Source organism: Pelophylax lessonae (assembly GCF_965119305.1).
Source record: "Pelophylax lessonae genome assembly, chromosome: 11".
Classification (NCBI taxonomy): domain Eukaryota; kingdom Metazoa; phylum Chordata; class Amphibia; order Anura; family Ranidae; genus Pelophylax; species Pelophylax lessonae.
Genome location: NC_138778.1, coordinates 23,229,078 through 23,254,278, shown reverse-complemented (window position 1 = coordinate 23,254,278; position 25,201 = coordinate 23,229,078). Strand labels below are relative to the sequence as shown.

General features: G+C 46.3%; 2 protein-coding genes across 2 annotated transcripts in view; one reads left to right on the top strand and one right to left on the bottom strand.

Annotated features, from left to right (window-relative positions):
- Window positions 1-2,834, bottom strand: part of SYNGR2 (synaptogyrin 2) — a 36,592-nt gene extending 33,758 nt beyond the window's left edge. Inside the window, exon 1 of the mRNA XM_082271311.1 lies at window positions 2,628-2,834. Coding sequence (XP_082127437.1) covers window positions 2,628-2,726 — 99 coding nt within the window. The 5' untranslated portion in view covers window positions 2,727-2,834. The remainder of the gene's footprint in view (window positions 1-2,627) is intronic.
- Window positions 2,835-8,195: 5,361 nt separating this feature from the next.
- Window positions 8,196-23,882, top strand: AFMID (arylformamidase). The gene is made up of 11 exons (XM_082271191.1): window positions 8,196-8,368; window positions 10,971-11,061; window positions 13,572-13,691; window positions 14,646-14,694; window positions 16,897-16,982; window positions 17,064-17,136; window positions 18,848-18,945; window positions 20,687-20,765; window positions 21,483-21,618; window positions 22,418-22,522; window positions 23,577-23,882. Exons 1-11 carry the CDS (start codon window positions 8,303-8,305, stop codon window positions 23,604-23,606), a joined length of 933 nt encoding a protein of 310 aa, XP_082127317.1. The 5' UTR covers window positions 8,196-8,302; the 3' UTR covers window positions 23,607-23,882.
- The last annotated feature ends 1,319 nt before the right edge of the window (window positions 23,883-25,201 follow it).

The window sequence follows — 25,201 nt, the reverse complement described above, 5'->3', positions numbered from 1 at the left end:
TTGGGAGCCGGGATGCCTGTATTCGCGTAGTTTTCCTGGCATTGGGAGCCGAGGCGACTTTATTCGCATTGTTTCCCTGGCGTTGGGAGCCGGGACGCCTGTATTCGCGTAGTTTTCCTGGCGTTAGAAGCCGGGACACTCTACAGACTCCTGGAATAGCTCTGGTGAAGCAAACAGCCTGTAGGAACACGTCAGCCTCCCTGGACAAGGCTGTGCAACCGGATCTGCAGCTGCCTCGCCGCGTTCTAGACAGGAAGGAGTTAACCTCTCCCTCCCGGCCTAATCCGATCCTTTGTAAACAGACCCCACGTGTCCCGTGATCACATGACGTGTCCCACCATGTGACTCCCATGTAATCCATAAGCATATGACACGGTGGGGGTGGGGGGCCACCACATGACCAGCACATGCAGGGTTAACTCAGCACAATGGAGGCAACAGCTTGTTACTTTTGTTACTTATTAACAATAAAGGATACAATGACATCATTCAGACACGCACAGAGATACAATGTTCATACAATGTGCATAGAAGACAGAGGGTACGTTGTGTCCCCACTGGGGGGGGGGGGGATTCCCCCTCTTTGTGTGTCCAGGTGTCACTGAGACAGGAAGTGATGGGAAATCCAAAAATGTTATAGTGGTCACTGGGACAGGAAGTGAGGGCAAAATCTTCCAATGTGGACACTTGTTTTAGTGACAATTAAGAGGGTATCCTCCCACTTCCAATTGTGACACCAGAACAGGAAACGAGGGGAAAGCTTCTAATGGGGACACTTGCTCCAGTGACAACTGAGAAAGTATCCCTTTGGGAGAAAAATCCTCCCACTTTATATTGTATCACCAGAACAGGAAACGAGGGGAAATCTTCCAATAGGGTATCCCATTAGGGGGTGCTATCCTTCAACTCCCTATTGTGTCGCCAGAACCGGAAGCGAGGGGAAATCTTCCAATGGGGACACTTGCTCCGGTGACAACTGAGAGGTTATCCCTCTGGGAAAGATATTGTCCCACTTACTATTGTGTCACCAGAACAGGAAGCGAAGGCAAATCTTTCAATGGGGGACACTTGCTCCGATGATAACTAAAAGGATATCCGTTTTGGAGAGATAGCCTATCAGTATCTATTGTGTCACCAGACAGGAAGTGAAGAAAATTCTCCCTAAAAGGGACTCAGACAGTAGAAATAAACTGAGGGGGTTTAACCCCTTCCCTACTCTGCCCAAAACTAAAAAACAGACCTATTGAAATGCATGAGCCTGTTTTTATGGAAACGCCGGTCCCGTTCAGGGCTCAGATCCGGGTACGCCTCAGATTAAGGGTTACTAACTCAGTAAAATGACTCGGGAAAGGTGCAAACCCAATAAAAGCCCCACCCAGCATTCTCTGAATGGGTGATACAGGTAGAAGGGCGCCACCATATAAAAAGTCGGCGGTATCCTTTCAAAATCACTATTGATCAAATCTAAAATAAATCTCTGGAGACCTTGGCTTGTGACGAAACGCGTTCAGAGGAGGGGCCTGTGTATGCAAGGATCACTGCTGGAGGCTGAAGTTAGGTATACACTAGTAGAATCTAGAGCAAACATTTGTACAAAAATTCCAAAAACATTTGATTACAAATCACTCACCCCAGGGAGGAGCTGACCACCTCTGAACCTATCCAGGGCCCCCTTATATCCAGGATATCATTATACAGGGGGAAGGGGGACACTTATAGGGGGCTTGGAAGGGGGGGGGGGGGGACACTTGTAGAAAACAATGAGAAAGGGTGGTATTTATGGGGCCGGTAACACTTATAGGGAACAGGGGGAAGGGTGAAACTTAACTGGAGGGGGGCACCTATAGAGAGCAGAAGAGTAGCACAGGTGGGAGGGGGCATTTATAAAATACAGGGGGGTGTATGGCCCTTAGAGAGGATGGAAGGGTAGCATGAGGGGGAGGGGGGCGCTTATAGGGGACAGCATGGGGGGGGGGGAGGGGGTGGCAGGGTGAAGGGTGGCATGGGGGGGCACTTATAGAAGACAGGGGGAAGGGGTCACTTATGGGGGACAGGTGGCACTTCTAGGGGACAGGGGGAAGGGGGCACCTACAGGGGGAATGGGGAAGTGGGGAGCATTTAGAGGGGACAGGGGGCACTTATAGGGGACAGGGGAAAGCGGGGCACTTATAGGGGACAGGGGGACATTTAAAGGGAACAAAAGGGGCACTTATAGGGGGACAGGTGGAAGGGGGGCACATATAGGGAACAGGGGGCACTTATAGGGGACACTAATAGGGGACAGGGGGCACTTATAGGGGACAGGGGGCACTTATAGGGGACAGGAGGAAGGGGCCACTTATAGGGGATAAAAGGGGGCACTTACAGGGGGACAGCGGGGCACTTATAGGGGACAGGGGGGCACTTATAGGGGACAGGGGGGCACTTATAGGGGCCACTTATAGGGGACAAAAGGGGGCACTTACAGGGGGACAGGTGGAAGGGGGGGAACAGGGGGCACTTATAGGGGAAGGGGGGGGGGCACTTACAGGGGACAGTTAGTACCTATAGGGGAAGACAAGGGACACTTATGGGGGGAGGCAGGTGTCACTAATTTCCATATGTCCCTGGCAGTCCCCGGTACTCACAGCGCTGAGGATCCTCAGGATGGTCTCCGGCCTCCTCAGGAACTCCCCCAGGTTGAAGCTCCCCCCGGCCTTGCTCGCTCCGTACGCTCCGGTCTCCATGCTGACGATCTGACTTCCTAGTCTCGGCACTCCCCGAACTCACCGAGCCGGGGCGCCACCACCACGCCCAGCCCGAGTCACCAGAGACAAGAGGAAGAGCTCCGCCACTCCCCCTGCTGGCACAGCCGAATCCCTGCACCTCCCATTCCTGATCCCTCCACTGATACGAAGTAATGTAAAGAAACATAAAAAGTGAAAGGAGGTGAAAGGGATCGATAGTGCAGAAGATCAATAAATGATTATTATTACTGTGTGTGCCCAATAATCATTCCTTCACCTTCTGCTCTATCAGACCCTCCTGTGCTTTCACTTTGTACATTGTTGTAGATCCACATAGAAGTCCTTTGGGTCCATATTTTAGATACATAAATATAAAAATAGAATATAGTTGCCAACTTTATTACACCAATCAGCCATAACTTTATGACCACCAACCTAATATTCTGTTGGTCCCCCCTGCAAAAACAGCCCTGTGCCCCCCAGGCATGGCCCCCACTACACCCCCGAAGGTACGCTGTGGTATCTGGCACTAAGCCCATAACTAGCACATCCTTTAAATCCTGTAAATTGGGAGGTGCGGCCTCTAAGGATCGGACTTGTTTTTCCAGCTAATCCCACAGATGCTCGATTGATTGAGATCTGGAGGCCAAGTCAACACCTCAATCTCCTTGAACCATTTTTGCAGTGTGGCGGAGCACGATATACTGCTGAAAGAGGCCATTGCTATCTGGGGAATACTGTTTCCGTGAAGGGGTATACTTGGTCACCAACAATGTTTAGATGGGTGGTACGTAACCGGTGACATCCACATAAATGGCAGGAGCCAAGATTTCCCAGTAGAACCTTGGCCAAAGCATCACACTGCCTCTCCCGGCTTGTCTTCTTCCCATACTGCATCCTGGTGCCATATCTTCCCCAGGTAAGTGATGCACACCCACCCGACTATCCACATGATGGAAAAGATAAAGTATCATCAGAGCAGGCCACCTTCTTCCATTGCTATGTGGTCCAGTTCTGAGGCTCATGTGCCCATTGTAGGCATTATTGGTTGTGGAGACGGGCCAGAATGGACAACCTGACTGTTCTGCGACTACACAGACCCATACACAGCAAAGTGCAATGAATATTTTTCTGCTTTCAGCACATCAACTTCAGGAACAACATGTTCACTTGCTGCCTAATATATCCCACTCACTTTCAGATGTCATTTTAATGAGATAATCCATGGTATTCACCTCCTAACCGGTCAGTGGTCATAAAGTTATGGCTGATTGGTGGATGTTGGGCAAATACCTCCGAGATGAAATTGCATTTGTTTTATTTACTTTTGTCTAATTCGATGTTATGATACAATGCTATTATTATTTTTTATTATTATGTTATTATTATATTCTTGTTATATTATTATTATTATACAATGTTAGTATTATTATATTATTATTATTATTATACAATGTTATTATTATACAATGTTATTATTTTTTTTATTATTATATTATTGTTATTATATTATTATTATATGATGTTATTATTATTTTTATGTTTTATATTAATATTATATTATTATTATTATACAATGCTATTATAATTTTGTATTATTATATTATTGTTATTATATTATTATTATATGATGATGTTATTATTATTTTTATGTTTTATATTAATATTATATTATTATTATTATTATTATTATTATTATTATAATACAATGTTATTATTATTTTTTATTATTATATATTTATTTTATTATTGTTATACAGTGTTATTATTATTTTTATTTTTTATATTAATATTATATTATTATTATTATTATTATTATTATTATTATAATACAATGTTATTATTATTTTTTATTATTATATATTTATTTTATTATTGTTATACAGTGTTATTATTATTTTTATTTTTTATATTAATATTATATTATTATTATTATTATTATAATACAATGTTATTATTTTGCAAAGCTTCTGATCTGTTGTTCCTGTTACATGACAAATGGAGAAACATTTTAGGATTACAGCCAGGTCCATAAATATTGGGACATCGACACAATTTTAATCTTTTTGGCTCTATACACCACCACAATGGATTTGAAATGAAACAAACAAGATGTGCTTTAACTGCAGACTTTCAGCTTTAATTTGAGGGTATTTACATCCAAATCAGGTGAAAGGTGTAGGAATTACAACAGTTTGTATATGTGCCTCCCACTTTTTAAGGGACCAAAAGTAATGGGACAGATTAACAATCATAAATCAAACTTTCACTTTTTAATACTTGGTTGCAAATCCTTTGCAGTCAATTACAGACAGAAGTCTGGAACGCATAGACATCATCAGACGCTGGGTTACATCCCTGGTGATTCTCTGCCAGGCCTCTACTGCAACTGTCTTCAGTTCCTGCTTGTTCTTGGGGCATTTTCCCTTCAGTTTTGTCTTCAGCAAGTGAAATGTATGCTCAATCGGATTCAGGTCAGGTGATTGGCTAGGCCATTGCATAACATTCCACTTCCTTTTACAGTATGATGCAGTAGGTCAGAGAGGGATCAGTATGACACAGGAGGTCAGAGAGGGATCAGTATGAAAAGGTTGGTCAGAGAGGGATCAGTATGACACAGGAGGTCAGAAAGGGATCAGTATGATGCAGGAGGTCAGAAAGGGATCAGTATGACACAGGAGGTCAGAAAGGGATCAGTATGACATAGTTGGTCAGAGAGGGATCAGTATGACACAGGAGGTCAGAGAGGGATCAGTGTGATGCAGGAGGTCAGAGAGGGATCAGTATGACGCAGGAGGTCAGAGAGGGATCAGTATGAAGCAGTAGATCAGAGAGGGATCAGTATGACATAGTTGGTCAGAGACGGATCAGTATGACGCAGGAGGTCAGAGAGGGATCAGTATGACGCAGGAGGTCAGAGATGGATCAGTATGACGCAGGAGGTCAGAGATGGATCAGTATGACGCAGGAGGTCAGAGATGGATCAGTATGACGCAGGAGGTCAGAGAGGGATCAGTATGACACAGGAGGTCAGAAAGGGATCAGTATGACATAGTTGGTCAGAGAGGGATCAGTATGATGCAGGAGGTCAGAGAGGGATCAGTATGATGCAGGAGGTCAGAGAGGGATCAGTATGACACAGGAGGTCAGAGAGGGATCAGTATGAAGCAGTAGATCAGAGAGGGATCAGTATGACATAGTTAGTCAGAGAGGGATCAGTATGACGCAGGAGGTCAGAGAGGGATCAGTATGACACAGGAGGTCAGAAAGGGATCAGTATGACATAGTTGGTCAGAGAGGGATCAGTATGATGCAGGAGGTCAGAGAGGGATCAGTATGATGCAGGAGGTCAGAGAGGGATTAGTATGACATAGTTGGTCAGAGACTGATCAGTATGATGCAGGAGGTCAGAGAGGGATTAGTATGACATAGTTGGTCAGAGACTGATCAGTATGACAAAGTTGGTCAGAGATGGATCAGTATGACACAGGAGGTCAGACAGGGATCAGTATGATGTATTTGTTCAGAGAGGGTCAGAGAGGGATCAGTATGAAAAAGTTGGTCAGAGAGGGATCAGTATGATGTATTTGTTCAGAAAGGGATCAGTATGACATAGTTGGTCAGAGAGGGAGGGATCAGTACGACGCAGGAGGTCAGAGGGGGATCAGTATGACTTGTTGGTCAGAGAGGGATCAGTATGACACAGGAGGTCAGAGAGGGATCAGTATGATGCAGGAGGTCAGAGAGGGATCAGTATGACGCAGTTGGTCAGGGAGGGATCAGTATGAAGCAATAGATCAGAGAGGGATCAGTATGACTTGGTTGGTCAGAGAGGGATCAGTATGACTTGGTTGGTCAGGGAGGGATCAGTATGAAGCAGTAGCTCAGAGAGGGATCAGTATGACGTGGTTGGTCAGAGAGGGATCAGTATGACGTGGTTGGTCAGAGAGGGATCAGTATGACGTGGTTGGTCAGAGAGGGATCAGTATGGCTCAGTCGGTCAAAGAGGGATAGTATAGGCATCAGTATGACACAGTATAATACTGTAACTGCTTATAAAGTGCAAGCTGGAGTTCGGCTTTAAGGTGTTAGTGAGTCTAAATCTGCTAATACATCTAACACTCCCCCTCCCAGACTGACAATGCTGCTGTCCAAAGGTGCCTCCGGTGCTCCTTCATCCAGAGTGGGGGGCACTTTATTACAGGTGTGTTACTGGCCAGCTCACCAGGTGAAAACAGAGGGGGAAAAACCTAAAAAAAAAAAATACCTGCAGTCAAACGCGTTGCTCTTTTAAACCACTTCTTGACCGGAAGGATTTGCCCCCTTAATAACAAGCCATATTTTGCGATTCAGCACTGCGTTACTTTAACAGACAATTGTGCGGTCGTGCGATGCTGTACCCAAATAAAATTGACGTCCTTTTTTTCCCACAAATTGAGCTTTCTTTTGGTGGTATTTGATCACCTGTGCGATTTTTATTTTTTGCGCTATAAACAAAAAAAGAGCAACAATTTTGGGAAAAAAAAACAATATTTTTCCCATTCTGCTATATAACATTCTCAAAAAAAAATTTAAAAATCAAAATTTTTTTAACATTTTAGGCCAATTTGTTTTCTGCTACATTTTTTTGGTAAAAAAAAACACAATAAGCGTATTTTGATTGGTTTGCACAAAAGTTATCACGTCTACAAACTATGGGAAAGATTTATGTAATTCTAACTAAACTAAAAGCTAACTGTAACTAATTCTAACTAAAGTAAAATGTAACTAGTAATGGCGGCGATCTGCGTTTTTTAGCGGGATCGCGACATTGCGGCGGACAGATCGGACCCCTAACTGACATTTTTTACACTTTTGGGGGTACCAGTGACATTACTACAGTAATCAGTGCTATAGATATGCACTGTTACTGTAATAATGATACTGGCAGGGAAGGGGTTAACATTGTGGGTGATCAAGGGGTTAAATGTGAGCCTAGGGGAGTGATTCTAACTGTATGGGGGCGTGGCTTGTGAAATGATCATAGAGACCTGTGTTCCTATATAGAAGGATCACAGGCGCTCTGTGATCATTCCAGGGAGAAGAACGGTCAGATGTGTTTACAACAGCCGACCGTCCTTCTCTCTCAGCGGGGAGCGATCACGGGTGGCAGGCGTCAATCGGAGCCGCCTGCCCCGTGCATCGGAGCCCCCGCTGCCAAGTGGGGGCGGGAGTGCCCTAGCTGCAGGCGCGCGACCGACGTAGGTCTACGTCAGTTTGCGCAGGAGGGCCGCACTGCCACAGTAAATAGGCGGCGGGTGGTCGGGAACAGGTTAAAATGCAAGGGGCTGCCATTCATTATTAATGGCACCCCCATGCATCTAAAAAATCTACACGAGCAGGGGTTTTGTTGCTGGCATGTTGTCCTCGCGCTGGTCTATAATCTCCCAAACCTACAGCAACAGGATCTTTACTGGGACCTGAAAGTCTGGTTAATGATTTTTCATGGCTGGGGGTTGTCGGGGGTGGAAGGTGTCATGGTATGTACATAGGCGGTGTCATTGATTGAACAGGTCTGCTGTAGGGGCGGCCCTGTGATGAGGGGTCAGAGTCCTCTTCAATACAGCATGGAGGGGCAAAGCTGGAAGAAGCTGGAGAGACAGGTGAGCAGACAGACACCCAATCATCTGACATGCCTGGATCAATTAGTGACATCACCTTCTACAGCCTCGGCTCACATGATGAAGGTGACAACAGATAACGTCACCATAAATGGAAGATTGGACCCATGGGCCTTGAGTGCCTGGAAGGAGAACTGTCTGTGTAGCTCCAACGCAAGCCAAGACTTTTTACTTTTAGTGTTACATAGAGTAAGGAAGGGTTATTCTACCTTTCTGTGTCCCCTTTGGTTTCCCCTCACTTCCTGTCCTGGTGACCACACAGGAAGTTGAGAATCTCTGCAAATGTATAGAAAGCCAACTCCACACACAAACTGTAACTCTCATGTGACAGCACCTGGACAATCTATTGCATTACATTAGGGTGATTAAACAGAACATGTGCCCCTTATATCAGATGTCCCTATCAGAATTCCCCCTTATATCATTTGTCCCAATCAGAGTGCCCCCTTACATCAGTGTCCCCATCAGAGTGCCCCCTTACACCAGTGTCCCCATCAGAGTGCCCCCTTACATCAGTGTCCCCATTGGAGTGCCCCTTACATTAGTGTTCCCATCAGAGTACCCCCTTACATCAGTGTCCCCATCAGAGTGCCCACATGCATGAGTGTCACCATCAGAGTGCCCCCTTACATCAATGTCCCCATCAGAGTGTCCCCATGCATCAGTTTTACCACCAGACTACCCTCTACATCAGTGTTCCACTCAGAGCACCCCCTTACATCAGATATCCCCATCAGAGTGCCCCCCCTACATCAGTGTTCCCATCAGAGTGCTCCCTTACATTAGTGTCCCCATCAGAGTACCCCCTTACATCAGTGTCCCCATCAGAGTGCCCCCTTACATCAGTGTCCCCATCAGAGTGCCCCCATGCATCAGTGTCCCCATCAGAGTGCCCCCTTACATCAGTGTCCCCATCAGAGTGCCCCCATGCATTAGTTTTCCCACCAGACTACCTTCTACATCAGTGTCCCCCTCAAAGCGCCCCGATACATCAGATATCCCCATCAGAGTGCCCCCCTACATCAGTGTCCACATCAGAGTGCTCCCTTACATTAGTGTCCCCATCAGAGTACCCCCTTACATCAGTGTCCCCATCAGAGTGTCCCCTTACATCAGTGTCCCCATCAGAGTACCCCCTTACACCAGTGTCCCCATCAGAGTGCCCCCTTACATTAGTGTCCCCATCAGAGTGCCCCTTACATTAGTGTCCCCATCAGAGTGCCCCCATGCATCAGTGTCACCATCAGAGTGCCCCCTTACATCAATGTCCCCATCAGAGTGCCCCCGTGCATCAGTTTTCCCACCAGACTACCCTCTACATCAGTGTTCCCCTCAGAGCACCCCCTTACATCAGATATCCCCATCAGAGTGCCCCCCTACATCAGTGTCCCCATCAGAGTGCTCCCTTACATCAGTGTCCCCTTTAGAGTACCCCCTTACATCAGTGTCCCCATCAGAGTGCCCCCGTGCATCAGTTTTCCCACCAGACTACCCTCTACATCAGTGTTCCCCTCAGAGCACCCCCTTACATCAGATATCCCCATCAGAGTGCCCCCCTACATCAGTGTCCCCATCAGAGTGCTCCCTTACATCAGTGTCCCCTTTAGAGTACCCCCTTACATCAGTGTCCCCATCAGAGTGCCCCCGTGCATCAGTTTTCCCACCAGACTACCCTCTACATCAGTGTTCCCCTCAGAGCACCCCCTTACATCAGATATCCCCATCAGAGTGCCCCCCTACATCAGTGTCCCCATCAGAGTGCTCCTTTACATCAGTGTCCCCTTTAGAGTACCCCCTTACATCAGTGTCCCCATCAGAGTGCCCCCGTGCATCAGTTTTCCCACCAGACTACCCTCTACATCAGTGTTCCCCTCAGAGCACCCCCTTACATCAGATATCCCCATCAGAGTGCCCCCCTACATCAGTGTCCCCATCAGAGTGCTCCCTTACATCAGTGTCCCCTTTAGAGTACCCCCTTACATCAGTGTCCCCATCAGAGTGCCTCCGTGCATCAGTTTTCCCACCAGACTACCCTCTACATCAGTGTTCCCCTCAGAGCACCCCCTTACATCAGATATCCCCATCAGAGTGCCCCCCTACATCAGTGTCCCCATCAGAGTGCTCCCTTACATCAGTGTCCCCTTTAGAGTACCCCCTTACATCAGTGTCCACATCAAAGTTCCCCTTTACATCAGTGTCCCTATCACAGTGCCTCCTTACATCAGTGTCCCCATCAGAGTACCCCTTACACCAGTGTTCCCATCAGAGTACCCCCTTACATCAGTGTCTCCATCAGAGTGCTCCCTTACATCAAACTGTCTGCACAAGTTTGGCTCATGGATCAGTGGATGAACTCTCGGAGACTGGGGGAGGGAGGGGGGAGAAACATCTGGGAAGAAACACAGCCCACCCCTGCACCCCCCCCCCCCCCCCCCCCAGATCCAGGGACTACAAGAGGCTGATTCCAGGTCACAGTGAGAAGCCTGAGCAGCTTGTATTTAGAATTCACCTTTATTGCATTATTTTGTGTCTTTTCTATCTGTCTGGAGTTTGGCTTTATCTGTCCTTATCTTTGTGTTCTCAGGAGCTGGATCACCAGTACTCCCCCAGTCACTGGTCCCATCGTATGGACAAGGATGCCGTGATCGAGGCGCATGTCCAGGAGACAGCAGACGGTAAGGGACACCCCAATACGCCCATCCTCCCCAGATACATTGTTTCAGGTTTAGCTATTGTGCTGAAAAGTTAAATTTCTCTTATTTCTGTCTGTGACCCCACTTAAGAGATTTTCCCTCTCTTCCTGTCCCTGTGACACCCTGCTGAGCCACTGTCATTGGGACAAGAACGCATGATCAGCAAACAAAAAAACATTGTCAGAAGTTCTGACCCCTCCCCCACTCAACTAAATTATTTTTTTGTCCCTGTTGGAGAGATTTCCAATGACTTCCTGTACTCACAGGAAATAAAGAACAATCTCCCTAAAGGGGACACGGGCAGGGATAGAAATCTGATGATCTAACCCCATTACCATCACACACAATGCAGCTCCACCCAGTGGCAGCCCCGCCTTCTGATATCTGTACTCCCAGTTCCCCAGTACTGGTGGAACTGGTCATTTCTAACCCTTACTCCAGGTGTAAAATACCTCCGGGGGAGGGGGAAGGTTCTCTCGCAGAGCATGTGAAGTGGAGTGAAGGCCAAGCTGTGCACGGCGTCCTCATGAGTTGCAATAAAGCTGTTCGTTTCAAATAACTGGACTGACAACACCAAAATGGCAGAATAAAGGGCATGCAGGGCCGGCCGTACCATGGGTCCCGCTGGGTGCATTGGACCCAGGCAGCACTTTGAGAGGGGCGGTAAATTGACGCCCAAGATATTTTTCCAGCAGTTTTGTGTGTCATCAGTTTACAATGCATTACATTTCCTTATCTCATACTGCCGCCTGTAGTGCAAACTGATGAGTATGAGGAGGCGGAGCGTCTCCTCCGGGGAACGTCCCTTATGTGATCGTGGTGCGCAATGACGTCGCGCATCAGCGCGCTCCATCTCATACAGGACAGCCTGGATCTTCTAGGGTGGTGACCGCGGAAGACACAGGAGGGACAGGAGGACTGAGGACAGACAGCGGGGGTTTGGTGGACCGGTCCAGTGGTGAGTTATGGAAGAAGATAACAATATATATAATATTTTCTACATTTTATATTTAATAAAGTTATTACAGTTTTTTATTTGTTTGTTGTACCGATACCCCACAAAGCAACCCCTTAAGTCCCCGTTCACATGCAGGCGACGCTACTTCCAGGGGCGACCTCCGAGGTCGCGGTGCGAGCAGCGCGCTGCGACCTCGGAGCGGCCGGCACGGACTTCATAACATTGAAGTCTATGGCGGTCGCCTCCGGGTCGCCCCAAAGAAGCTCCGGACCCTTTTTCTAAGTCGGAGCGACTTGTGTCGCTCCTATTAGAACGGGTCCACAGCTTCCCTATGGAAGGCGACCTGCAAGGCAACCAGGTCGCCTCACAGGTCGCCTTAGTGTGAACGGGACTCAGGCAGCAAAATGTCTTGGGCCAGCCCTGAGGACATGCATCATTTTTTAGCAATGAAGAGCACCACAATGCATGGTGTGTGGAGTGTACTGCATTGGAGTTGCTTTGCCTTATACCTGTTGGGGGGCCTGTTACTGCAACATATTGACACGTGTGTTACTGACCTGTGGCGTCATGGAGTAATGAATGACGTTTTTGAATGTGGCCCCAACACACTGAGAGAACACAGCTCCACGTAACACATACACCGCACATACTCTTCACATACACCACACAACACATACATCACACATAACAAAAACACTACACATACACCGCACATATCATATATATTACACATACACCACACATAACACATATACTACTACTACACAAACACCACACATACACTGTACACAACACATATACTACACAAACAATGCACATTCACCACACACCGCACATAACACATTTACTACACTTACGCCACACATACACTGCACATAACACACATACACAACACATGCACTGCACATACACCACACATAACACATATACCACACATGCAACGCACATAACACATACACTGTACATACACCACACATAACACATATACTACACATACACCACAGATACACTGCACATAACACATTTACTACACATACACTGCACATAGGCCACACATACACTGCACATACACCACACATACACTGCACATACATCACGCAAACACCACAGAAAATACATACACTGTTCATATAGCGCACATACACTCCACCTACACTATACATACACCACCCATACAGTGCAAATACACTGCACATGCACCATACATACAGCGCACATACAATGATATACACCGCTCATACAGAGCACCTACACAGCACATACACCACCCATACAGTGCAAATACACTGCACATGCACCATACATACAGAGCACATACAATGACATACACGGCTCATACACCACACATACACCACACATACACCACACATACAGATCACATACACCACACATTGAAGAGCACATATACCACACATACAGAGTACATACAATGCTCCAGACGTCACATTGTGTTTCCGGTTGTCACCTGTGGGGATAGAATGTCATTATCCAGCCACCTGTCCTGTCTCCTCTGATTGGACAATGTGTCCGGCAGGTACACGGAAGGCCCGGGCGGGGACGCACCCAGCGCTGAATATCCAATATGGAGAAAGAGAGAGTGAGAAGATGGACATTTACCTCCCACACCCAACAGGGGAGACTTCTAGAGAGAAAGGTGAAATATATTCTAAGACTTAAAGTGTTACTAAACCCACAACAGTAAAATCAGTGTGTATATGCAGTAAAGCATGCTTGTTATACTCACTGTGGATCCTAAGGGGTTAATCCTTTGCATTGTGTAAAAGGCTGTTTGACCCTGTCTTCTCTGATCCTCCCCTTCTTCCACTGTCCCCAATCCATCTCCTGACAGTACAGAATCTTGGGGGCACTTTGCACATGCTCAGTTTGGTGTGTATTGCTAGAGTGTTTTTTTTTTTCTTGGGAGGGTGCATGTGATCAGCACAGGGCCAATCAGCACTGTCCAAACAGAGGGTCAGGGGCCATGCAGCCTCATAGGACTGTCAGGAGAATGCAAACTCCTCCTACAAGCTTTAACCAGGCACTGATAGAAGTCACAAGACTGCTATATACCGCTGATGAGAAAAGGTATTTAGCAGTTTAGATTTACTAAAATTTGTTGCATTTTCTGTGTACTGTGGGAGATCAGATATAATGAATGCAAGCTCTTGGGTTCAGTAACACTTTAAAGTGACTCCAAACCCCTTTATATTACTAGATGTGACCGCTGCATTGGTTTTCCTTTGTTTTCCCCTGGTGATCCTGCCAGAAACACACTTCCTCCCCCAGGGTGACAACGCTCACTATTACTGTATCTATGGGGGAGCAGTGTTGTCACCCTAGGCTGCTCTTCTGATTTGGACTACAAACACCCCCCCCCCCCATTACAGAGAATAAAGGTGTTCTGTAGTTTATAGGAAAGCTGATAAGATAATTTGAGATTTCAGTGACACCAGTATGGCATTTCTGGCAGGATCAACCGGTATCCCCTGTGCTTGTAGTCACTAACAATATTCTATAGTCTTCTATAACCTACAATGGGGGGGTCTCATTATCAGCCCCCCCCGGTGTGATCAGACCCTTCCAGTGACCGGGAGTCTCTCCATTCCAGGTTTTCCTCTGCTGGTTTATATTCATGGAGGATACTGGCAGTTCCTCAGGTAAGTGACACTTGTGACAGCCAATCAGCTGTTCCGGTTCTCTTCAATCCCCCCTCCGGCCTCCCCTCCAGTCTGGCACAGTTGTACCGACTCCTCTCCTGGACAGAAATGGCTTCCTCTGATTTCACCGCACACTGCGAGCTTCTCACAATGTGCATCAGAAGCTGCAGCAAGACAGAGAGAGCCCCGCCTCATTTCCTGGCTGGAGGACATCCAGCATCATCTAGCTCTTTCCTCCGCAGTCTGACTGCCCTTGTCGGGTTTCGGTTCTTTCAATCACAGAGGCTCAGTGTCAAGTGTGGGCGTTACCTATGCAAATTCAGCCTGCCTTGGAACGCCCACTCCCCCAGACTAACACCCACCCATCAAGGCATTTTTTATATTTGCATACACGTTACAATCTGATTGTACAATCACAGCAGCTGGATTGTATACAACAATACTCCATCATACGAGCAATGGACTCCATCATACACACTATAGTGTCAGAAGTATTGGGACGCCTTCATTTACACGCACATCAACTTTAACCACTTGCCGACCGACCGTGGCGGATATACTGCGGCAGGCTGGCACAGCTGCGCGAACTGAAGTATGGGTACGTCGGTTCGTGGGATCGCTTTTGGGGGCGAGGGCGCGCCCGCCCCCCACTAGGCAGTGGGGATGCGGATCCACGGGGCCGGCGGCCGCGATTGCTACCAGGCACCCGCGATCGCTCCCCGCTGAGAGAGAAGGACGGTCGGCTGTTGTAAACACAGCTGACCGTTCTTCTCCCTGGAATGATCACAGAGCACCTGTGATCCTTCTATATAGGATCACAGATCTCTGTGTTGATTCCAGAAGTCCCTCCTCCATACAGTTGGAAAACACCCCCTAGGCTCACATTTAACCCCTTGATCACCCACGGTGTTAACCCCTTCCCTGCCAGTGTTTCATTATTACAATAACAGTGCATATTGTTAGCACTGATTACTGTAGTAATGTCACCGGTCCCCCCCAAAAGTGTCAAAAATGTCAGTTAGGGGTCCGATCTGTCCGCCTCAATGTCGCAGTCCCACTAAAAATCGCAGATTGTTGCCATTACTAGTAAAAATAAATAAATAAAAATGACATAAATCTTTCCCATAGTTTGTAGATGCGATAACTTTTGCGCAAACCAATCAAAATACGCTTATTGGGATTTTTTTTTTACCAAAAATATATAGCAGAATACAAATTGGCCTAAAAGGATGAAAAAAATTAGATTTTTAATATTTTTTGGGGGGAATGTTATATAGCAGAAAGTGAAAAATATATATATATTTTTTTTTTCAGAATTGTTGCTATTTTTTTCTTTATAGCGCAAAAAACAAAAATCGCACAGATGATCAAATACCACCAAAAAAAAGCTCTGTGGGGAAAAAAAGGACATCAATTTTATTTGGGTACAGCGCCGCACAACCGCGCAATTGTCAGTTAAACTAACGCAGTGCCGAATCGCAAAAAATGGCCTGGTCATTAAGGGGGCAAAACCTTCCAGTCCAGAAGTGGTTAATGGCATTCCAGTCTTAGTCCGTAGGGTTCAATATTGAGTTGGCCCCCCATTTGCAGCTATAACAGCTTCAACTCTTCTGGGAAGGCTGTCCACAAGGTTTAGGAGTGTGTCTATGGGAATGTTTGACCATTCTTCCAGAAGCGCATTTGTTAGGTCAGGCACTGATGTTGGACGAGAAGGCCTGGCTCGCAGTCTGCGCTTTAATTCATCCCAAAGGTGTTCTATCGGGTTGAGGTCAGGCCAGTCAAGTTCCTCCATCCCAAACTCGCTCATCCATGTCTTTATGGACCTTGCTTTGTGCACTGGTCCAAATCATTTGGTGGAGGGGGGGATTGTGGTGTGGGGGTGTTTTTCAGGGGTTGGGCTTGGCCCCTTAGTTCCAGTGAAGGGAACTCTTAAGGCGTCAGCACACCAAGACATTTTGGACAATTTTATGCTCCCAACTTTGTGGGAGGAGTTTGGGGATGGTCCCTTCCTGATCCAACATGACTGCGCACCACTGCACAAAGCAAGGTGGTAGAAAGGATTTCAACATGTATGCACAGATTTACCCGATATCAGACAAAATAGGAAGTGAAGGGAAATGGGGGGGGGGAAAAAAAAAATTTGACTTTAATATTTTGTCCCCATTATTCCCGGATTCTCTGACTTTTCACTTCTGTGGTCAGTAAGGAAGAATCAGGATTCCTGGCGCCCCCGCTGGTGTCTCACGGTATTGCAACGATGGCGATGGATTACGATATCGCTCCTCAAGGTGAGAGCTGAAATAAAATCGATCGTCTCCTGGACGGCTCAGCGCGGAATTCACAATCTTCTGACTTATTCTGTTCCTCAGGTGACATGGACCTCATGGTGTCGCAGGTCAGACGCAGCATCGCCACCGCTCTCATACGCTTCCCGCAGATCACGTACTTTTTTTGGGTTTTTTTTTTGTAAATTCATTATTATTTTATTTTAATTTTATTCTTTATAATTTTTATATAAGGAGGGAGGATCCCACAGGACGAATGTAATGGGGAATAAGAGACCGTACAGAGGAGTGATAATGAGATACATTGTATCCAATGATAGGAAAATTGATATCTCCTAGGAGATGAAATATTGGATCAGATTTTCTCCTCTGCAACTGAATAATCAATAAAATATATTTTAGGCGAGCCGCCATCTTTGTTTATTTTTCACAACCAGTTTTAAATTAAAATTGTCAGACCTAAAGGGTCTGTTTATGAATCATTGGTTGTGTGAATGTCTCAGGTATTCACAAAAAATTCCCGTGATTTGCCTAATATGTTTATTTCCTATTGATCATTAGCTCCATCTAGTGGCCATAATGCAGAATTTCACTGAAATACCTTAATCAGGAAAACACCTAATTATGGCCACTAGATGGCCCCAGTAGTGTGAAATGCAGTCAAGGGGCCCCAGTAGTGTGAAATGCAGACAAGGGGCCCCAGTAGTGTAAAGGCCAGACAAGGGGCCCCGGTAGTGTGAAATGCTGACAAGGGGCCCCGGTAGTGTGAAATGCTGACAAGGGGCCCCAGTAGTGTGAAATGCTGACAAGGGGCCCCAGTAATGTAAAATGCAGACAAGGGGCCCCAGTAGTGTAAAGCCCAGAAAAGTGGCCCCACTAATGTAAAATGCAGTCAATGGGCCCCAGTAATGTAATATCCAGACAGTAATGTAAATGCCAGACAAGGGGCCCCAGTAGTGTAAAATACAGACAAAGGGCCCCAGTAATCTAAAATGCAAGACAAGGGGCCTCAGTAGTGTAAATGCAAGACAAGGGGCCCCAGTAGTGTAAAATGCAGTCAAGGGGCCCCAGTAATGTAATATCCAGACAAGGGGTCACAGTAATGTAAATGCCAGACAAGGGGCCCCAGTTGTGTAAAATGCAGTCAAGGGGCCCCAGTAGTGTAAAATGCAGTCAAGGGGCCCCAGTGGTGTAAATGCCAGACAAGGGGCCCCAGTAGTGTAAAATGCAGTCAAGGGGCCCTAATAATGTGAAATGCAGAGAAGGCGCCCCAGCAGTGTAAAGGTCAGACAAGGGGCCCCAGTAGTGTGAAATACAGACAAGGGACCCCAGTAATCTAAAATGCAGACAAGGGGCCCCAGTAGTTTAAATGCCAGACAAGGGGCCCCAGTAGTGTAAAATGCAGTCAAGGGGCCCTAATAATGTAAAATGCAGTCAAGGGGCCCCAGTAGTGTAAAATGCAGACAAGGGGCCCCAGTAGTGTAAAATGCAGACAAGGGGCCCCAGTAGTATAAAATGCAGACAAGGGGCCCCAGTAGTGTGAAATGCAGACAAGGGGCCCCAGTACTGTAAATGCCAGACAATGGGTCCCAGTAATGTAAAAATGCAGACAAGGGGCCCAAGTCTGAAATGCTTGTCTGCTATAAACATTGGGAGTATTTCGGCCAGGCTTCATGGGTGACAGAAAGGATGGAAAGGTCTGACACACTACTGGGGCCCCTTGTCTACATTTTACACTACCTTGGCCCCTTGTCTGAATTTTGCACTAGTGGGGCCCTTTTATGGTGATGTTTAGTTGGGAAGGTCGTCTCCTGTTGATGTGATCTGTATGAGGATTTTTCTCCTTTATTCCGGAATGTTCTCTCCAGTGGTGTATACCTGTGCGGACACTCTGCCGGGGCCCACCTGGCCGCCATGGCGCTGAGCACAGACTGGTTGCAGTACGGGGTGACACCGGACATTAGAGGTCAGTGCCAGACATCAAATATATATACTGTATATACCCTGTATAACCCTTACTGTGTCTCTTAAAGGGCCCCTGCCACACATAAAGAGGGGGTGATAGCTGCCATCCAATCTCCAAGCCATGCATCCAATCCAGTGATTGTGCTTCTCCTAGCAGAGTTCAGTCTGAGGCCGGCCATACACTAACACATTTCTCTCATCCAACCCTGTAGGCTAAACAAGAGAATCCACTGGATTCCCCATCTACACTAAACAGCATTCTGTATGGAGGAATCTCCCCTGCTGGCCATTGTAATCCGACAGCCACAGCACCCGCAGCTGTCTGAATATCCTTATAGTGTCTGCATCTGATTGGATGATCTAATAGGATAATACACCTGAATAGAAGATGCATTTGATAGGATAATACATCTGATTGGATGATACATCTGATAGGATAATACTTCTGATTGGATGATGCGCCAGATAGGATAATACTTCTGATTGGATGATGCACTGGATAGGATAATACTTCTGATTGGATGATGCATCTGATAGGATAATACTTCTGACTGGATGATGCCACTAATAGGATAATACACCTGATTGGATGATGCATCTGAATAGGATCTTACATCTGATTGGATGATGCACCGGATAGGATAATATTTCTGACTGGATGATGCCACTGATAGAATAATACACCTGATTGGATGATGCACCTGGTAGGATAATACTTCTGATTGGATGATGCATCAGATAGGATAATACTTCTGATTGGATGATGCACCTGATAGGTTATCACTTCTGATTGGATAATGCACCTGATAGGATAATACTTCTGATTGGATGATGCACCTGATAGGATAATACAGATCTGATTGGGTGATGCATCTGATAGGATAATACTTCTGATTGAATGATGCACCTGATAGGATAATACATTTGATTGGGTGATGCACCTAATAGGATAATACTTCTGATTGGATGATGCACTATATTGGCTAATACTTCTGACTGGATGATACCACTAATAGGATAATACTTCTGACTGGATGATACCACTAATAGGATAATACTTCTGATTGGATGATGCATTTGATAGGATAATACATGTGATTGGATGATGCCTCTGATTGGATGATGCATCAGATAGCAAACTGCATATGATTAGATGATGCATCTGATAGGATAATGCATCTGATTGGAAATTGCAACTGATAGAATAATATATCAATTGGATGATACTTCTGATAGGATAATACATTTGATTGGATGATTCATCTGATAGCAAACTGCATCTGATTGGACGATGCCTCTGATAGGATATTACATCTGATTGGGTAATGCATCTGATAGGATAATGCATCTGATTGGGTGATTCATTTGATAGGATAATACACCAGATTGGATGATATGTGGGTGCTGCTGTGTGATGTGAAGGGCGGGGTGATGTGCTGTTACATTGTATAGCACTGATTACTTTTTTCTTTTTTATTTACTTTTTTGAATCGTCACTTTATTCAAGTCTATGGACTGCAGCACATTGTAACGCACTGCGGTGACATGCGGTGCAGTACATTGCGCTGCATGTAAATATACTGAAGCACACCCAAACTCAGTGCTATGGGGTTAATGGGAACAAAGAAAACAATTGTGCCCTGGCATCGAGCCGGTGTTGATCAATACAGTTCGATCGATCCCATACAGCTTTCTTTGGTTGTTTCCATTTTTCTGACTCCTCCCACTTTCTGTCCCCCCAGGGGCCCTCCTGGTCAGCGGAGTGTACGACCTGTTCCCCATCACCCACACCTATGTCAATGACGCCATCAAGATGTCCCAGTAAGTAGATTTCTTCTTTCCTGATGCCAGGCGCAGTGTGAAAATGCAGATAATCGTGACGACCAATCAGAATGCATCTTTCCCTTGTAATGACTGCTCTAAACTGATGATAGCTGAAATTTGATTGGCTTCTAAGAGCTCATGCATTTTACACATCATCTCTTCTGAAGGGCAGAAATGTAATATTACTTTACAATAAAACAAGCAGAATGGGGGATGGAATTCAGAAATTTGGGGTATCAGCCAATCAGAGAACAGCATTTATTACTTTGGTGCAGAGTCTGCATTCCCAATAATAGAGATCAGAACAGAATGAAATGTAATTCACCGATGTCTTCCCTCAATACCTCTCCAATCAATCTTCATACCGCCGCTGCGGGTTCCAAAATCTGCCCACAGACCAGCTGAAATATCAAATTTGCTTTGAAGTGGCAGGGGCTACCCTGTAGGCTTATATACATTGTAATAGTTATTAAAGTGGATCATCAAATATGTATAATATCAGGAAACGCTTCCTCCTCCTTCTACAAAGTTACAATGTACAGTCTGATCACTGGGGGAGGGGAGACTGAGGAAACGCTTCCTCCTGCCTGCAGCAGACTGATGACATCATCTCAGCCTAGGCACTGTCACTGGACTGAGCTGTCAGGAATGTATTTTTGGATAAGATGTATAATGAATGGTAAGGATGGATTTGTCACTTCTCTCCTCCCACAGGGAGGAGGCAGTAAGGAACAGCCCCATACAACTTACAGCACTGCTGAAAAACAACGCTGACAACTGTCACATGATCATTGCGGTGGCTGAACACGATTCTCCCGAATTCCACCGACAATCACAGGAATATTTCCAGGTAACTCCTCCACCAGGACATAGATGGGAAAATGTGCAGTAAAATCCATTCCCACCGTCAGGGGCGCACATTTCCTGATACTGGAGAGCTGTCATTGCTCTCTCTGAACATGCTCGCTGCCTGGCTGTCATTGCTTTCTCTGAACATGATCGCTGTCTGGCTGTCATTGCTGTCTCTGAACATGCTCGCTGCCTGGCTGTCATTGCTGTCTCTGAACATGCTCGCTGCCTGGCTGTCATTGCTGTCTCTGATCATGCTCGCTGCCTGGCTGTCATTGCTGTCTTTGATCATGATCGCTGTCTGGCTGTCATTGCTGTCTCTGAACATGCTCGCTGCCTGGCTGTCATTGCTGTCTCTGAACATGATCGCTGCCTGGCTGTCATTGCTGCCTCTGAACATGCTCATTACCTGGCTGTCATTGCGGTCTTTGATCATGATCGCTGTCTGGCTGTCATTGCTGTCTCTGAACATGCTTGCTGTCATTGCTGTCTCTGAACATGCTCGCTGCCTGGCTGTCATTGCTGTCTCTGAACATGATCGCTGCCTGGCTGTCATTGCTGTCTCTGAACATGATCGCTGCCTGGCTGTCATTGCTGCCTCTGAACATGCTCATTACCTGGCTGTCATTGCTACCTCTGAACATGATCATTGCCTTGCTGTCATTGCTGTCTCTGAACATGCTCATTGCCTGGCTGTCATTGCTGTCTCTGAACATGCTTGCTGCCTGGCTGCTCAATTTATTAGCAGAATTCCGCCTATAGAGGTTTGGATGACATTTTATTTCTTTCTCTCTTTGCAGAGTCTGGAGGATTTGGGCCTTGCTGTCTCCTATCAGAGGGTGGAGGACACGGATCACTTCGATGTCATAGAACTCTTATCTCAGGAGGAATATATTCTGACCCAGGTGAGATCTCCACCCCCTCCATGTGTCTTAACGGCGCACCCTCCATGTGTCTACACAGCGCACCCTCCATTTTTCTACACAGCGCACCCTCCATGTGTCTGCACGGCGCACCCTCCATGTGTCTACACAGCGCACCCTCCATGTGTCTGCACGGCGCACCCTCCATGTGTCTGCACAGCGCACCCTCCATGTGTCTGCACAGCACACCCTCCATGTGTCTGCACAGAGTACCCTCCACATGTCTGCACAGCGCACCCTCCACGTGTCTGCACAGCGCAACCTCCACGTGTCTGCACAGAGCACCCTCCATGTGTGTCTGCACAGAGCACCCTCCATGTGTCTGCACGGCGCACCCTCCATGTGTCTGCACGGCGCACCCTCCATGTGTCTGCACAGCGCACCCTCCATGTGTCTGCACAGCGCACCCTCCATGTGTCTGTACGGCACACCCTCCATGCTGGCTTACTTGCTAACAATGTCAGTGAGCTGCAGGAGATCAGAGATCTGCAAAACTATTCCTGTTTTGGAGATTGTCTCATTGTTGCCTATCTAGTGCACTTGTTTATTTCGTAAACATCAAAGCAGCTGAAACTGATTAACAACCCCCTCTGCTGCTTAACTGAGCGGATCAATATCCCAGGAGTTTAATTGACTTAATACTATACTCTAATTAAAAAGTGTTCCTTTAATTTTTTTCAGGAGTGTATATACTTTTTGTTCGGGAAGGGGATGGGGGTCACAGTCATTTCTGTAAAAAAATGCAGATTTTATGGTGTGCAAAATATTGACAAATTGCCCTGGTAGGCAGGTAGTTAACCAGCAGAACCCATTCTGATGAATATTATTGCGGCACTCATGGCGGGTTTAGATCTGGCAGTGCAGGTTCTGCAGTGCCCTACAACATGTGTGCACATGTGAGTGTGGCCTGGGGACGGAGAGTTTTCAGATTCAGAGACAGCTAGGAATGGCATGAACCATATTTTTTAAATATTGAGCACTGGCAATAATACCGATTGGTTTATTTCAGTAATTATTAATTTCTTTTTAATTACAGCTCCTTTTAGAAATGATCTTGAAAAAGTGACGCAGACATCATCAGACCAATGGGAAACGAAAACCGGGAGCATGTGATCAATAGAAGATGTATACTGGGAGCATTCGATCAATGGGAGAAGAATACTGGGAGCATTCGATCAATAGTAGACGAATACTGGGAGCATGTGATCAATGGGAGACGAATACTGGGAGCATGTAATCAATAGAAGATGTATACTGGGAGCATTCGATCAATGGGAGAAGAATACTGGGAGCATTCGATCAATGGGAGAAGAATACTGGGAGCATTCGATCAATAGTAGACGAATACAGGGAGCATTTGATCAATGGGAGATGAATACTGGGAGCGTGTTATCAAAAGGAGATGTACACCGGGAGCATTCAATCAATGGGAGACAAATACTGGGAGCATTCGAACAATGGAGACGAATACTGGAAGCATGTGATTAATAGATGTATCCTGGGAGCATGTGATCAATGAGAGGCAAATACTGGGAGCATGTGATCAATGAGAGGCAAATACTGGGAGCATGTGATCAATGGCAGATGAATACCGGGAGCATGTGATCAATGGCAGATGAATACCGGAAGCATGTGATCAATAGTAGATGAATATTGGAGCATGTGTTTAATGGGAGATGAATACTGGATCATGTGATCAATGGGAGATATATACCAGGAGCCTGTGGTAAATGGGAGACAAATACCTGGAGCATGTAATCAATGGCAGACGAATACTGGGAGCATGTGACCAACAGAAGATGTATACTGAGAGCATGTGATCAATGAGAGAAGAATATTTGGAGCATGTGACCAATGGGAGACTAATACTGGGAGCATGTGACCAACAGAAGATGTATACTGGGAGCGCTTAATCAATGGGAGACGAATATTTGGAGCATGTGACCAATGGGAGACGAATACTGGGAGCATGTGACCAATGGGAGACGAATACTGGGAGCATGTGATCAATGGGAGACGAATACTGGGAGCATGTGACCAATGGGAGACAAATACTGGGAGCATGTGATCAACAGACTTGAATAAAATTTAAGTTTATTCTGAATCTTTTTTGCCTTTCCTGGTCCCCATCCCCCTCCTCCATTATCATAATACTGTATATTACAAATAAAACCTTTCCACTCTCATCACACCCCTTCCTTTATTCCCAATGATGTCACATGTTATAAAGAGGTAGCACCAAATTCAAAAGAATGACCTCTAGTTGGTAGATAACGAAACTGGAGGCAACTAAGACCAACAACATTGCTGGGAATAAAGTACAGGGAGCGAAGTGCTGGGAATAGAGTGCAGAGTGCTGGGAATAAAGTGTGGAGAGCAGAGTGCTGGGAATAGAGTGGAGTGATGGGAATAAAGTGCAGGGAGCAGAGTGCTGGGAATAGAGTGTAGAGAGCAGAGTGCTGGGAATAGAGTGCAGAGAGCAGAGTGCTGGGAATAGAGTGCAGAGAGCAGAGTGCTGGGAATAGAGTGTAGAGAGTGGAGTGCATGGTGCTGAGTTAGGAGTTTGGAAAGCAGAGTGCAGACAGTGGAGCACTGAGTGCAGAGTGTGGAGAGTGAAGCACTGAGTGCAGAGAGTCAAGCGCTGAGGGCAGAGTGTGGAGA